At 36.9% G+C, this 18048-nt stretch overlaps 1 protein-coding gene across 1 annotated transcript in view; it reads right to left on the reverse strand.

Moving 5' to 3' along the window:
• Nucleotides 1-14768, reverse strand: part of LOC104411408 (protocadherin-15-like) — a gene marked incomplete at its 3' end in the record, with an annotated part of 112241 nt that extends 97473 nt beyond the window's left edge. Inside the window, exon 1 of the mRNA XM_010021818.1 lies at nucleotides 14678-14768. Coding sequence (XP_010020120.1) covers nucleotides 14678-14768 — 91 coding nt within the window. The remainder of the gene's footprint in view (nucleotides 1-14677) is intronic.
• Between the last annotated feature and the right edge of the window lie 3280 nt (nucleotides 14769-18048).

Here is an 18048-nt window from a genome sequence, read left to right on the forward strand (position 1 = left end):
AAAGACACAGTGGTGGTACCTTTGTTCTTCCCAAGATACCAAATAGCAAATAAATGTAATTTAAAAAGGTAACAAATCTACTGCTCATGTGCTAATTACGAGTATAGGTAAATTAACATAGAATTCAAATTCAGCTTCATACTGCAAAGATATCAACATTGCAAAAAAAGAAGAGGATACTTGATGGCAGAAATTAAGATTGATCATCTGTTCTTGTAAAGATTCAGCTCTGCTCATTGTTCTGGCTCTTATGAAAAAAAAAAGAAGTGCCAACCTCTGCCCATCATGGATCATTCTCTTCCCCTCCAAACACATACATACACACAAACACATCTCAGTGTTTGACTAGAAGGGACAAGTATTAGTAGGTGTACTTCTTAAGTCAGTCCAATCCCAGTGCATATCCAGGGAAGTTTTACATCTGCAAGTATGGACAAAGAATGGTGTTTTTTTTCTTAAATTCTAAAAATAGAGTAAAAATTTAGACCTACGAGCTACACTGAGGCCAGCAGCAGGAGGGCAAAACTGATGCCCCCAAGCTGGACTCAGGTTCATCTCTATAGCTGGAAATACAAGGATACAGAGAAGCTTCCAAATTCTTCCTGTAAGGTTTCCATCTATGAGATAGTATTGAAAACAATTCTGCAGATGAGACAGCAATTGGACAGGTATTTCTGGAGGGATTAAATGAATTCTTAGCATTCAGTAATGCCAAATGCTATTCCCCTCCTAATCCCATTCAACCTTTTTTTTTATTTTATCCAGCATGCAGGCGCTGATAAAGTAGCATAACTGCCACAAAAGTACTCAGTTTCTACTCCATATCCAGGCTGACTGTAGTGGAAAGGTTGATTAATTTTGTATTAGCCAGATGCTCAACTGAAAATAAATCCCAAGCCATTGATTACAGTGGAAGAACAAACAGATAAGGCATTTTCTTTTCATACTTCTACTATCAAATTATACAAAGGTTCTACCCACAATGACTGTAAGAAAACAGCTAAGAGACATTTTTAGTATTATTTTCTACTTATGATTGTTTATACTCTTTATTAATATTTTTTTTAAGATTCTGGTTTATTACAGTTTTATTTCTGAGTAATGAAGAAAACAGTTGTTTATCTGAAGCCATTCACTCAGTTTATCTTTCCATGTCAGTACATTCATAACTATTTTAATTATTAGACAACAGGTTCACTGATTATATAGAGCTGTGTGAAGACCATGCTTTTAAATGTCTGGCTTTATCTGTAGTTTGTATACTGAGCAACTCAGAGACATTTAAAATACAGTAGTGTCCATCACGTTTCTTTGAGCACCCAGTACGTTTTTAGACAAGCAGAGGCTCTCACTACCTGTTAATCAATACCTCCTTAGGAGAACAAAAAGTCTAAGGCTTGAAGACAAATCAAAACTGCTAAGCCCATGGAGCTGTAAAACCACTAGCCCATGCCACTATATCCATTGGTGTTATTAACTAAACAGATAAAATTGTAGATATGAGGAACAACTGACTTGAGCAGCATCCCAAGGGCAAGCTTCTGTGTCTTCCTGATTAGCTTCATTCAATTATGTCTTCTTAATTGCTCATGTGGTAAAGTTCATTAAATGAAAAATAATATTGCTTTCCTGCAGGTTGTGCACTTGAGATTTGACAAATGGACACCACTAGTGTACCTTTGAGATACTGCAAGAAAGATTGCAAAGAGCAGCTACAGTATAGCGAAAGCAAAGACAACTTATTCTTTTGTCACTGTAGGATCCTCAGTCTCATTGTGAGCTCAGTGACAGATTATTCCTCAGTTTCTTCTAAACTACTGGTAAATTTTCACTTTAAAATCATTCAATTTGTCCCCCTCCTTCTACCCTCCTCCTACCTCCCCCCCCCACACGCCCTCACAAGATAACCAGAATTTGAGAGTTTCAGTTAACACTGAAACTCTGTTAACACTGAAACTCTGTTCATAAGTTTAACAGCACCAGAAAACAAAACAAATCCTTGGGCTTGTCTTTAGCTTTATGGTGTTAACCTGGAACTAATACAGCCCAGAAAAACGAAATACTACATCTTCACAAAGCTACGCTTTGCAACTTCTTTGGTTCTCTTCGGTGAATTCAAGTCTCCCCTTAATTATCTGTTCACCCAGAAATTATTCCAGAGCACTTCTGAACAAAAACTCTCTACTATTCCCAAACTATATCCACACCATATCACACATGTAGAAACATCATAATTTTTACAAAAGATACTACGTTGTTATGCAGATAAGCAAAGAGGAGGTATGTTTTATGGTAGGCTTTTGCACCTATTTTCTTTCTGTTGTGTCCCCCCCACCTCCAAAAACATAGATATAACTCCAAGTTAATGCTCCTAACCCTCTCTCTATCAAATGAAAGCATCTTCTTCACATACTGCATTATTATGCTTTGCAGGAATTGCAGATGCCCCATTTAAATGACCTGGAACAGATTTCCTATCAGGACAAACATACTTTGTGAGAGTCTCATAAGAAACATATCTTACTGATCGTGACAGTTTAGTGAAGAAAAAACTGTAAACAAACTCTCTATCAAAAAAGACCTTAAAATAACATATTTGGTTAACGTCTACTGCTGAAATAAATTTAAGGCTATGAAAATTTGCTACAGTTGAGTGTGTTATAAAGTAGCAGAAATATGTTCAAATACAAATTATGTACGTTCCTCTCCTGTCCAAAATAACCCAACCCCAAAACAACTAGTAAAGGGCCAATGGGACAGCTCACAGGATGTACTTACACACATGAAAAACTTCAAATGTCCCCCTCATGTACAAAATAATTCTTACTAAATAGATGGCATTCACAATATTTAAAAAAAAAAAAAAAAAAAAAAAAAAAAAAAAAAGGAAGAAAACCCCTGGAGCAACTCCTGTACTGTAGTCAAGCAGGGAAAAGGGTTCAAATAACCATTTACATGATTCTCAGAAGGAAAACATCATAATTTTCTCTCTGGAGCTTCTTACCAGAAAATTTCCCATCTTTAGCATGAAAAATCTTATAAAGAAACTTCAAATTATTAGAAAACTAAAAACAGTGCCCAGATTTCCTCCAATTAATTTTTCAGTAAAAAGCAGTGAAGGAGAACTCGGAAGGACAGGGAAAAAAAAAAAAGGAAAAAAAAAAAGGACCAAATGGACTTTTGTTTCTGAAATTTTGCATACTAAACAAAAGGGTCTATTACCAATAGCTCAAAAAGCCGTTTATCACCTTGTAGTATAATTTCCATGCTGAACTGTGAAGAAAATCACGACACAAGCTTGAAGATACTGGTTTTCATCCTTACACATCTAAATACGTTGAGATAAAACATCAGATACCATGGAATTACAGGTAATAACAGTGGTACAAATCTTGTTCTGAATTCCACAGACATCATAATGAATATTAAGCTACAGGGAACTACTCCCCCATTTTCTGAGAAGTGGAATTAATTTCATTTTAGAGGAGATTCATTTCTCTGCACTGACTACTGAGTGTTGACAGCGTGGGGGCATGGGCAACACAGATCATACAACTGCTGATGCTTTGTGAGCCTGTTCACCAAACAGACCAAAATTGTGAGTGAGATTTATTTGGAGCTCCCCAAATACAGTCAGGTACCCTATTGTTTATCATTATTATTGCCAAACAAACTTACTATGGGTTTTGTATAATTAATCTGCTGTTATCCATCCTGGAACAAACAAAAAAAAAAAAGTCTCCAGCAATACTAATGCAACATCAGGCAATAACAGATGCCTTGTTTGTGCCATCTGGAGGTTTAAATTAAATTTTAAGTCAGGGAGGCCCCTAGCTGCTTATAACTATGTGTTCCTTTCTAGGACCCAACAAATAAGTCTACTCAAACAACTCTGTTTAAAAATAAGCTGTGAAATAAGTCTCATGCTAGACTGACACAGCAGGTCAAATATTTAACTGTCGTTCCACTATATATCCTTAAGTTCAGGGAACTATACATAGCTGCTCAAGCCAAAGATGTTCCAAAACAAGATGATACTACTAACAGAAAACCCTTCTTGTTAGTAAAACTGAGTAAATACAAACACACCATTCTAGCAAATGAAGAGAAAAAACTCGGTTTTCCCAGCAGAAAATACCACAGAGCAAGATTTGATCCATTACGAAGAAAGAAAAAAAAAAAAAAAAAATCAAGTATTTAACAGTTCATCAACATTGCAGGCAAATAAGGAGTAGCTTAAAAATCTGATACTAAGACTATGATATTTTGGTACTGGTACAGGATCAAGAAAAGCAAACAAGGTCAATAAACTATTTACCGCTCTGCAGAAGAATGTTTAAAAATGCCTGACAGTTTGCAATACCTTGACTAGAAACCCCATTTAAGTGTTTCTAAAGTGAGAAGTGATAATGTTTATCACTAGTGAACTCATAAAAGAAAAACTGAAATGGCATTGTGCATAAACACACTCAAACTCAGACTGTAACACCCATCCTTCCGTGAAAATCAGGGCTTTAGGATACTTCAGACTAGATCTGCTTAGCCCTTAATTGCAGAGAAATCCCATTTATCTACAAGTCCAAATGAAGAACACAATTTCTCTCCCTCATTTCCTTTTTCACTTCTTCAGCCCTTCTCTTTGCAATAGGGCTTAACTAGGTGCATCATGATAATTTGACATTATTTAAATACTTGATTTATGCTCACTGTAGCCTACATATATAAGCTATTCATATACACCAATTTAAGGCTTGCCAAGCCTCAATACACTGCAGTAAAGGACAGATTTTTTTACCATTATTTTTAAGTCGTTTATTCACCAGACAACATAGGCCAGCAGAATTAAAATCTACAGTTACTTCAAAAGCTACAGCAATATCTGTGGAAAAGGGAGGGTGTTTGGTTTGTGGGTCTTTTGGTGGCTGTTTTTTGCTTAGGTTCAAAACCCCAGACATATCCTCACCACAGGCACTCGATATAAATCCCTAGCAACTGGCTAAGTTTACATGAGCTTTATTCAAGAAAAACACTGTCTATATTTAATGAGACAACAGCTGAACAGTAACAATCCTGTAATCTGAAAATGATTACTGTAAAATGGATGCATTCAAATGAGCTAAGAGAGCTGTTTCTTTACAATTATTGCCCAAACACATGACTCTGCTCCCACTACACACACTGCAGCAGAGATACAGTTGTCTGAGACATGAACTCAGACCCTGTGGAAGTGCTGAAAAACCCAGACCCCTATTTAAAGCCTTCCTAAGTAGGAGTCAACACTTGCCAAGTAATCAACAAGAAAATCAAGACGTACGAAAAAAAGACTTCACATTTTTTTTTTTTTAATCAGAACAACCTAGTTACAGTACTACTGATCTTTTTCTATACTAATTACCTAAAACTTAATATTTATTATGATTGTAATTTAAAGTGTCCTTGCAATAACCCACTCTTCAATCATGTTTTTGCCACATAATAAAACAGAAAAACATATGCTTGTTCTTGATGCAGTTAAGAATGCATCACTACCAATTAACTGAACTGAAGCAAAACTGGGCATTTGAAGTGCTTCGGAACTAGATCTGCAATTCATAATGCACAGAACCTGTGCTCTAAAGGACACAGCTATGAATCAGTTCTTGTTATGTCAAAATCAAATCATAATGCAATCAAGTTTTGATCTGTTTGAAGTTCCTGTGGCTTGTTTTAAACAGATACTTCTCATCAAAAATAGATTAAGTTGAAGCATAGTAGCAACAGGGAGATGGTTTCTATCACAGTTTATTTATCAACATGTGACAGTCTCATATAAGCATTCAAAAAATAATTTTTACTGCTGGACTAAGAGGAAAAATGAGATCAGTGTCTGGAAGGTAATGTGGCAGAGGAGGGACAATTATGTATAGGATCAGAGAGAATATGGAGCCTGCCAAGATAGTAATAAAGTTCAGTGGAGGAACAGGGAACCCCAAAGAAAAGGGAGAGATTATTATAATGCACCAAAAAAAAAGGTATTTACAGAAGACTGAGCATGAAAACGAATGTGGACCAGAGCACTAGCCAACAAGACGAAGGGAAAGCCTCAAGAAAAAAGAAACAACAAATGGGTGTTTCTCTGTGTTTCAATTCATATCCAGTGACCTACTGATCTGCAAATGTGTTTATGCTTAAGAGAAACCTGGAATAAACCGAAACAAGCAGGTTCTGCTGATCCAGCTGGAAGTGTCACAGCAATTCAGCTGGTAATTGAGACGGATTTACTGGATTACCACAAATGGAGTTTATCTTGTGAAGAACTATGTCAGAACACACGGAACTACAAAAAAATACAAAAATAATTGCTTGGAATAGTATTTTGAAGAATTAAATTTGCAGTGTCCCATCTACAACAAGTAGATTCTTTTTAGACTGAAATTAAGAATGTATACGTGTAGAAAAGGGGGACCTCGGCAGATAAATCAAGTCCTGAAGGGAAGATGTCAGAAGAGCTTAACTAAGCTCTGAGCAGGAAAAGTTGCTGCATTTAAGGTCTTTATGCTGCTCAGAAGAGATGCAAATGCACATGTGTATACACACTTCACAATAATACACACGTTTGCAATTAGATTAAGAATATTCATGACTGAACAGCTTTACTGCAGAATAAACAAACAGAGCAGTTACAGCATAATCCTCTGTACCCAGCAATATACAGAAAACCTACCTCAACCCCCCAGAATTAAGGGAGAAATCTACCATATCTGAGAAAGGAATGCCTTATTCACACTATGTCAGTGCACCATCTGTCTTGGCTAAAAGGAGTTAGTTTCAATGGAAGTGGCAAATCTGTTCTGTGCAATCTGGACATGAGATGGACATCACAGAATATTCTAGAAAAACTGACTTCCTTACTCTAATACTACGTCAAAACACTGACTAAATTATCATATAAAGTTACAGATACATCTCTCCACTCAAGACTCTTCCAAATATTACCATAAAAGCACAATAATTACCATTACAAGGGTTAGATCTGCTTAACACACACACACAGTGACTATAAACCAACATACAAATTCACTGACACAACTGTTGCCAACTCGTCAGAGCTCAGCCCAGTATCATTGGAGATATAGTTTATGAAAGTCTCAGAGTCCAAGCCACTGTTACAGAGAGAACACAAGTTGTGCCACTGTGCTTTCACAAGGGTTTCTGCTTTCCCTGTACCACGCCTTCCCTTCTCAGATGTGAATCTTGCTTTGAGAAAGGTCACCTGTCCCTTGGAGGACAAGCACGAGGTCAGTATTCACAGCTTTTCCATGGATGGCTTAAGTCAGTCAATTCATGGAGTCTCAAAGAACATCATTGCTTGCAAACATATAGCCCAGGCAGTCCAACACACAACACCTCACGTGCTGAAGAATAAGGCTGAGCAGCAAGAACTTGGTAGACAAATTCCTAGAATAGTCTTGCTACTAGCTGGATGCCACAGTCCAGCTGTTCCACAGATGCTGGAATTTTTCACTTCTCAATAAGCAGCTTCCTGCTTCATCCATCCCAGAACCAGGGCAGGGAGCATGCAGGGTACTCTGTCACTTTTGCCAGGAGACAAGGGCTAAAATTTGCACATTCACTAAGATCAACCTTGTTTCTGATGTCCATATTTCACGAATTTACCTTGCCTTGTGCCAAAAGGAAATTGATGATCTGCAGACTCAAAGCATTGCTAGTGGTACTTCAAGTCACCCCATCAGTTACACTTTGAAGAACTAAACACTTTTAGAGGAACTAATGGCTGAACTACAATTCAAAGACATCAAGGACAGCTTTTTTCCCCTTTATGTTTACTGGAGAGCCAAGCACCAGAGCTCCCAACCAAAAGCAGCAAGTTTCCATAAAACAAACAAATTACTTCTGTTCTGAAGAACAGAAGCTTTCCAAAGCAGCCCTTAGGCAAGCACCTGTTTGCATTTCTCTTCTTTAGTTGGATATGTACAGTATAGAGCTCAGGGAATGATAAATGAGCTACATGTATTCAAATATGCATTTTCCTGAGTTAATTTCCTGCACAACAGTAATATATCAAGATCTGAAAGCATTTTATTTTTAAAGTAGCCCTTTGAAGTGATTTGTAAGGCCCTTTAGTTATTCAATTTTTGTAGCATAAGACTCTGCTAGACTGAAAAAAGAGAGTAATAGAGGAACCCCATACAGCAGAAAAACAGCTGAAGGAGCTTATGCCTGAACAATCCTGGTGTCAAAGTTGTGTTTTTCACCAGAAAAGCAATCTCCCACTCAGGGTAAAAATAAAGATGATTTAAATGGCTACTCCTTACATCCTGATGAAAACAAACAAACAAACAAAAAAACCCACAAAAAACCAAACAAAATTAAACCACTAAAACAAAAAAACAAACAAATAAAAAAAAAACCCACCACCAAAAAACCCCCAAACAAAACAAAACACAAAAACAAACCACCAAACCCCCAAATATCTGCTAAACCCTTATGAAGTGAAATAAATATTTGGATAAGTAAACCTTCTGATTAGCCTCCATTTTATTTCACTTCAGTTGTCAGCACTAACTATAGATGGATTTCATCTCAATTAGTTCAACACCTTCTAAGCATTGAAGCTGGAGAGAGAAGTGTTTTTTCCTGCCTGGCCCACATGCCTTGCATAGTCTGAGTCTCAGCTTAAGAATCCAGTGAGGCTACAGTTTCACATATGCTGAACCTGGAAGCTGCTATTAAGCGCTTCCAGCCCTGGTATCACCCTCTCCTGCTGCAGATCTAGCAGTTATGCAGCCGTACAGTGAGTCAGCTCAGCATACTGAGCCAATGGAAAATAAACCCAATAAGCTCTAGTTGCTCATGCAGTAGTTTGGGTTGGTTTGGTTGGGTTTTTGTTGGGTTTTTTTTTCAATCTGCAAACGAAGTCAGAATTGTTTCCGTTCTTTTGATACTGAGGCCAAAAATCTTCATGTTGATACAAAGGGGGCCCGCCTACTTTTAAACCAGCCGTCCCCATGCACCCCTATCTCAGGAGGAGTAGTAAAAACAGTAGCAGGGTGGTGCAATAGGAGATTAGCACAGCCAGGCAGATGGTTGGGCTCACCTGGCAAGCTGCTACCTTGGGCAGCATCCCACACAGCCAGCTAGCTTTGCTGTAGATGCTTAGTGTTCAACACAACCTTAATGCGTACACCATGATTTGAGATATTTTCCATATACCTAGGAATCAGTTTTCCACCAATTCCTACTGAAGTCAGTGATTTCCTCAGTTTCTCCCTGCTATGTATTTTATCCCAGACAAGTCTATACTCCCCCACAAAAACAATTCACCCTTCAAGGTCCTTCATTAGCTTAAGGACAAAAATCAGTATCTAATATCTTCTATTTCAACCAAATGAAATCATGTTTGGTTTTTTTCCTCCAACTACATGGTAAGGTAGACAGCAATGAAAACTCTAACTTAGTCCTTCAAGCTTCCCAAGTATGAAATTGTCCTGCAAAGACACTCCTGCTAGCAAGACCTATAGTCTTAGGAAAGATCCAGTTAGTAGGTTAGAATTATACAAAAGCCACTGAGCTATCAGTGACAGATACCTATTCCCCAGTGCAGATGTCAATGGCACATCTCTTGTTCAACAGGCTAGATTTGTCAAAGTAAGGAAATGAGTCTGAAACTAGAAGTTTAGAAGACAATGTCATATTACTTTGGTGCCCAGTCCAAACTTACCTGTATATTTGAGGGGAAAAGAAAAAAAAAAAAAAGTAGGAAAATAATCAAAATAGATCATTCCTACTTTACCATGTATTATAAGTACTGCTTCTATACTGAATGGAAATGGAATTCAAGCACTATCATTTTGCCATTTTTGGATATTACGTGATATGGTGTCCAACTAACACCATTCTATGATTCTGTGTGTTACAGTATTGTATTTTCCTTAAACAGGTCTCTTTGTTCAACTCTTACCTATTCATAAACAAATCCTGAACCAGCTGAGATAGAGACACAGATGGGTGACAGCAACTATGAAATTCTGCAGGGGAACACATGCAGCCTTTGCAAGCTCAACCTTTTCCCTCCTGCCCCTCAAGAACTCCCTAAAACACAATCCAAATTTGCAACTGCATTACAACATAAGAACCAGGATGGTCTCATCTCCAAGTGTATTAATTGTAGATTTTTGTCAGTATTCTTGTTTTACTGCTAAAAATCTTCAAGTGAAACATAAGGGACTTCTCAAACCTTTTATTCATTTGTTCACCAAAAAGGCAAAACAAGTCAACTTGAGGTTAAAAGCAGCCCCAGAACTGACTACTGGGGGGGGGGGGAAGGAAAGAAAAGAAAAAAAATCCAACAGACACCATTATATTAAACAAACGATTATAATTCCATTAAACACTTCTGAAAATTCCTGTAATGGCATTATTGCAACCTTTATTGGTGGATCTTCAGGTTTGCTTTTGGTTTTCTTTTGTTTGTTTTTTTTTAACTGTTTTGCCTTTCTTTCATCTTTTAAGAGTAAAAGAACAAATTACTGGTATTCCCCAGTTCACAACTATATCATTCGTGGCAGGTATATACTAAGTCTAAATGCTGAAGACTGTTAAATCTGTTAATTATCAAATGATCATTTTCACTGGATGGGTTTGGTGTGACATGAGATTGCGCATAGATAGTTTTAAAATTCCCTACTGACCAGAAGATTGATGCTAAAGTGTTTCTTCTAGTCATATACATGAGTTTGCCTCTGAATTTAATAAAGAGGTATTGTAAAAATAAAAGATTGTAGCCGACCTAATCTCACATATTGCAAGCCTATAACTGACATTCCTACTTTCACTTAAGCTAAAATATTACTAGGGGAAAAAAATTCTTTGCAACATTTCTGCTTGAAAAAGAGCCAACTATGGGGAGCAGAAATCGTAAGTCCAGATTTCTTTTTTAAATACAAAAAACAAACAAAAACACAACTAAAAAAACCCTCCAACACATTACCCATCCACATTTATTCCAGCATATCATGTGACTGAGTAAAGGAATAATACAAAGAAATCATTGGAAGAAAAACCTGGATGGGTTCATCAACAGTTGTAGAGACTAATGGGATAACTCTCTAACAACAGATTAGTTACTTTCATAATTTGGGAGGAAAGGGTTATTTTAATACAAAGATACTACAATAGATATAAAGTATTTGCATTCCATCAATATATGGAATTACATATACCCACAGGAAATGATTAAGCTGAAAAGAATGGATAAGTATGAAAATTTTAAGTATTACCTGAAGAGAGCTGGCTAAAATGGGATGACAAGGAAGCTTAGTTCAGATGTGTAATTTGTCCTGAAAGGTGATAGAGTTCTCTACAAACGAGTAGTAATATGCCTGAAATTTCAGCTCACTGAAAACTTGGAACAAGAAACTCAGGACACAAATTTATTAGTGGAACAAATGGAAACAAAACTTGAGCACAAATTTGAAACTGCTTTCCATGTCACTTAGATACCACTGGCAAAAGCATTGCTATGAGGAAAGAAAAAAAGAAAAATCCCTAAAGGCCCATGCTTATCAGTTACAGATGATGATAGAAAAAGACACAGCTGTATTACATTACAGCACAGCCGCCAGCCACCAATGTACAAAATACACTTTACTGAGTAAAATAACTCCAAAAGAGACAGCAAAGCACAGCTGGCATCATAAAGACCTGTCAGACTATCACCTGGATATAAAACATAAATGTCAGCAACCACATTCAAGAGAGAAATTTATCTAAAAGAGAGACATAGCAGGACTACCTGGATCATGAGGGGAAGGAGAATCTACATTGCAAGGACAGCCTACAGAAATCTGTTTAGCGAGCAAAAACCAAAAGGCGGAATTACTGCTCTAAATGTTCCTTTGGATGGAAAGCAGAAACACAAGTGATGGAAACACATTACCTGAACTCAAAGATTACACAGGCACTACCAGCTAGCCATGAATAAGTTGTCTCATTTCTACAAGAAAAGGGCATTGAGCCAAATAAGCAAATGAGTTTTGGGGAAGCTTTGTAATAAGTATAGGAAGAAAGCAGCCTGACCATTTCCAAGGCAGTCCTTAACAAAGTTTTTACAGCTGCTTTGTAACACCATTAACTGCTGTGGCTGAGGAAGATATGATGACTCAGGACATCAAGCAAAAACATCTTAAATAGAGAAAGTATGAGCTAATGGTGAAAATGCAGTAAGAGAGGCACGTAACTATCTATACACAGCTACAATCATGAAAACAGATAATTTGCATGCTAGATGCAAAGAAATAGGTTATAATTTCTGCTGCAATTGATTTTTCCTGCTTGTATTCGAGATTGTTCTACTGTTAAAATAACTGCACTGTTTTAAATTGCAATTACTAAAAGAATGCATCTTTCCTATATTTTAGATTACAAATTTTGTTGCAAATTAGAACAACTCTACTAGTACCAGATATGCCAAAGTACTTCTCTGCAATGATCTAAATTCAGAAAATAGTATTCTATTTAGCTGCAAGAAGCATATTTCAAACTAATCATTTGTATAAGCATTGCTTCATTATCTGGGTGGCATTTGTGGAGCAACCAGCACCCCATCCTGGTTTAAATTAATTTATGCATATTTTTTTTCTTATTATAGCATTATGGAATTTAAAGTACTCTTAGCTAAATCAGTTCTTTCTTCAAGTTTGCACCAGGGTGCTGCACGTTGCTCAAGCAACAGTATTTCTGAACTTTTCCCCCCCGTAAAGTAACAATACTAATGACTATACACATCAAATTCATATTCATTGAGAAGTAAGGCTCCTCTGTTCAGAATGTATAAGAGAACATTAACATTAAGAATAACAGCAAGTTTGGGTTCTGTGCTAAACAAAATGCTATGAGTCAGGACCAAAAACATCCCCCCACAAACCCCAGGAGGAATATCATGATGTGGCCATGCTGTCAGGAATACTTTTAAACTCACCTGAAACACTGGCTTAAGACAGAAAATGGGAAATTACAAGAATCTAAGTTAAGGCACTAAGAGAAAGTTGATAAAACCCTGATATTGTCTGTAGACTGTCTCAAAAGTTGTGGATATGTGGAGTAGATACAATGCTAACCAAGTCATCCAAAAGTTTTAGATCTGATCTTAAAACAATATGTATTTTCCGGTCTTCTCTGTTTCCCTGAGACACAAGTGATTTCATAGAATTATTGCAAGCATTCAGTATAAAAAGCAAATAAAAAGCCAAACTGGCAGAAGGCAATTAAAAAAAAAAAAACAAAACCAAAACCCCCCCAAAAAAAAAACCCTCAAAAAAACTCCACACAAAACCACACACATACACAAAAGAAACCACCAACACAAAACCAAACTAAAACAAAAAAACACAAATCAAATTAGCTGAATTTCTGCTCCCATTGCTATCTCTCAGTGACGCAATTTTCACCTGCTCACAATAACTCCTGACAGGAATGAAGAAATTGCACAGACTCTCCTACCACATGACCCCATCAGTCAACAGAGTTTTATGAAAAACTAGCTGCAGCTACATGCTTACAGCCTTTTTAAGTAAGAAAGTTGCTATACGTTTTCAGTTACACTATCATTTATGAATGATAGCTTATATATAACTGTGGACAAGTATCTTCCCCTTCTTCCAAAACAAAAAAGGTACAATCTGCATACTTTTGGAAATAGGGGCATTAAATAACATGGAAGTTTGTAGAAAGGAACAGAAATTGAAACCCATGGAATTCATTTCCCAATTTTGAAATATCAAACTGTTTATTACTATACTTTCTGGGACACTTGTGCCATGTGTTTTGCACACTTCAGCATTGTTCAAGTGTAACTATAATTCAGTATTCAACTGAAATTCACAATGTTATTTTGATCAAAGATGTCTTTTTGGATGAATGTTAGGATGTTGCCTGTGTAAAAAGTATTGCTTTATATTTTCATCCTATGTGAGTGCTCTCTTTTCATGACCCCAGAATAGATACAGCCCAGAGCAGTCCTATCATTCTACTTCCCTCCCCTCCTTTCACCTTACTCCTATTGCTCTTTAACATCCACTGCCTCCTATGCAGCTGAACATGCCAGGGGATATACCACTGCCAAGCAGCTTTCCCTCCCTCAAATCTAGCATTTTGCTGCTCCAAGACCACTTGACAACAGCCACCAAGTCCAAGATTGCAAAGCATAATGGTACACTCCCTGCAATAATAAATGATTAAAAAGTAAGCTAATTGTATCCAAGCATAGATCAAGTAGCTGAAATACAAGCAGCTCATACACTTCACTACAGTGTCAAGAATGACAGCTACAATAACACTGTATAAAAATGGATAAAATGAAATTAGTTTTCTTGCATATTACGGACAATGCAGGGTTGGGCTGAGGGATGGAAGGGATGGAATTTGAAGAACAAGTGATAGAGCAAGAAAAATATAGTTTCTACTTGATACCAAAAAGCATAAGCAAACAGTTTTGTAAAATATAATCATTGGCATATGCTTAAAATCATGAAACATACCCAGATCTATTTTTATTGTAACTTGTCTTTCCTGCAAGTATCAAATACTTTTTACAGTAATAATTAGTGGGGAAGAGGGAGGAAAGGGCACAAAGGAATTAAAATGAAATCATAGAATCATCCCACAGCAAAAGCCTTACCTTCATCATTCTGGGCCAAACAATGTGCTAAGGTAGTAGCAACTGTAATCCCTACAGCTAACCATTTCCAGAGACAAAATCGCTGTAACATTTTTTGCCAAACTTCACTCAAGGCAGATCTGAAAAATAAAGATTTGACACATGCATTAGTCAACCAAATTACAGAAAGATGAGTGATTACAAACTATTTCACAGGTAATTATGTATCTGTAACTATATGGGGTATATATACAGACTATGAGAGTGTGGTTTCTATTAACACAAGCTAGGTTAATCTCATTGGCATCAATACATATACGTATACGCGTTAACCTGATAATCATGTATGCATAGGCCTCCAAGTAAAGAAAATGCAAGCTTCTTGCTTACATCAGGTCTAATTTCCATAATTTCCATACGATATTTATGTTATCCTTCCTGCTTTAACTTTATGCTTTAAAGCATTTTAGAGAAGTGACAGAGAAATTCCACTTATTAAGACTAGTGTTCAACTGCAAAAGTCAGGAGGGACCAAATATTCAAAGACATCGGCCAGCAGAAAAACCTGTGTGAACACCATAAATGGCCTTCTTTAATGAGACAGACTGTTGTGCCCTGCAAAGGGGGAAAAAAAACAAACAAAACACACCCCATATGTACAAAAGCACCCCAAATCTGACCAACCAACCACCCAACCACACACCAGGAGAATAAACTGGTCAAGACAGGTCTGGATGAACTCCAGAGTATATTTAGAGTGAGTAATATTTGAAAGTTATCTAAAGCTCTGGTTTATGGCTCTAATAAATAGAACTAGCATATTTCTGTAGCCCAGAACTGAATTACTTAAAAATATTCCTTCACATTTAAAAACACTGTGACAAATACAATGAACTTCCTAGCAACAGAAGCATGAAATGAAGAGAGACTTTCAGCATTATAAAAACAAGCTATTGTATAAAAACGGTTTAAGAGCTGACAATTTTCTGAAGCAAAGCACTTGACTCAGATTTCATTGCCACTTTCTGCTTATAACTTTCTATTATGGCTACAAAACTGCTGCATTTCATTCCAAGTCAAACAGACTGTTACCCCTACTTGAAAAGCTCAGCATTAACACCATCTGATCCTCTGTAAGCAAGACACTATTGAAGATATGCTATCATTTTCCACCCTAAAATGAAGCTTGTAGAAAACAAAAGTGTATGGACAGCATCAAATTCACACAACACCCCAAAAAAACCAAAAAAAAAAGAACCAACAAACCAACCCACAAAAAAGAAAGAAAAAAAAATAAAAAGAAAAGAAAAAAAAAAATCTACATAGGGCATAGAAACATCCTTTTAGATAACTCAATAGTTACCAAAGCCACAAGGAAGCAGGGTTTCCACTAACAGAAACAGGTGGTAGTTTCATCAAGTACTGGAGCACTGGACAAGTCAAGAACTTCTTTAAGATGTAAATTTATTCCAAATCAAGCAATCAAGCATTTTGGTTATTATGAAGAAAACAGAGCTATGATATAAAATGTTCTTCTAAGAAAAGCAAACAAACAAAAACAATCCACCAACAAAAACCAAATAAACAAACCCAAAACAAAGCTTAAAATAAAAAAGAAAAAAAAGCCAAAGCAAATGTGTATCAAGAGTTTTGTGGGGAAAACCAGATTTTTCTGTTTTAGTTTTGTTTTCAAAAAATGAGGAAAGCAATGAGTGAAATTTAATAAACCAGACTGAGTGGTCCATATTTACTAAAATATGTAAAGTTCCCAGGTGATCAACACTGTATATATTTAGCCTTCTTCCAGGGCAACTGACATGGGTAGGATGTATTAGGCTCCCTTACACAGCAAGCAGAGCTCTTTTTCCCTTTGCAAAGGCATGGATCACAGTTGACTTTTTGCCTTCCAGGAGATTTTAACACCAACATTCACTACTCCAAACAATGCTGTAAAAATACAGGGGTGCATAAAACCCATTTAAAATCGTACACCATGCATACTGCTCCACTTTTCATTTCCAGCTTAAAGATGTAGGAGAGGCCTTTCCAGTCTCCACCTTTATTCAAGAAGGACTCTTCCCACCCTGTTCAGCAGTAGTAGGATACTGCAGGCAATTAGTTGCAGTAGGGAGCAATTTCAAGAAGAATTTAAATATTATACATCAAACAATGAGGCAGGTTGTGTCTAATGGAAGCAGCAGTGCAGATCTCATGGGATGGTTCATTTTCGTTTCACGTAAACAAATATCAGTCTTGACAAAACAGCTCAAGGTTACAGGAATTAATGAACTCAAGCCATGCAATAGTATCTATGAACCATACAAAAGCACCCACTTTCCTCCTCTCTCCTTTTTCTGTTCCACAGGCACTTCTACAACATTTTCTGCCTCTAACTCCTGCAGAGACAGCTCAAATGAGAATTTCAGACTCTTCCTAAAGGGCTTTTTATTCCTGTACACATGAGGGAATAGAAGGGTTAGCAAAGATCCCACTATCCATTGAGACAAGGAAGTACAAAATGAAATATAATCCTTTGTAAAACAAGAAAATTAAGTTTTAAGTAACTTTAAATTTTTTGGCTTTGTACATAACAACAAAACTTTCCAAACCTAAAAAGCCCAATTAAAAGAGCATAAAAGGATCCTTGTATAAGATAAATCATTGTAGCTGACAGTTTTAGGACCTTATGACCTTTGGACAAAATTTATTGTAACCAAAACAGGACTGTAGCTCAGGAGTATCTGAAACCAGCAGATGTTCAGGAGGTGCTGTAGCGAAGTTAACTGATAAGTAGAAGGACGAGGAGAAATCACTCACTTCTGTCAGTGGTGTTACCAAACTAATTAAGCTGGTGTAAGCATTTGTCTACTGCGCATGCTTCAAAGACTTCCAGAACAAGGGTTCAAGGAACGGGCAAGTGATGAAGATCGTTGGAAGAAGTAAACGACCACCGAAGACCACTACCACGTTGTTATGCGCATGCGAAAATAGGCGTGGAATTATGTAAAACAGCTCTCGGACAACTAATGCATATGTACGACATCTATCGGAAATGTAATGAATATGTATGTTAAGCAACAATATAATCACGGTCTGTTTGATGGTTAAACGAGACACACATTAGGAGGAGATATCCCCTGTGTCTCCCAGCGCTGCAATAAAGAATACCTGCTTGTCAACTTAAACTTTGTTGGCGAGTTCTTAACGAGTTCTACAAATCACCATAAGAAAAAAAACTATTTAAAAGCTTCTCACACAGCTATGAAAAGGCAGCTTCAAACTCATCAAGTATGTTATCCATAGAGAAAAAGAGCAGTTAGTTATTTCTTGAGAAGAACTAAAAGAATAAAAATCCCTTCCTTGAGGAACTGTCCTGGGTTCAGCTACAGCAG

The sequence above is a fragment of the Nestor notabilis genome, unplaced genomic scaffold (genome assembly GCF_000696875.1).
Source record: "Nestor notabilis isolate BGI_N333 unplaced genomic scaffold, ASM69687v1 scaffold5069, whole genome shotgun sequence".
Taxonomy (NCBI): Eukaryota; Metazoa; Chordata; class Aves; order Psittaciformes; family Psittacidae; genus Nestor; species Nestor notabilis.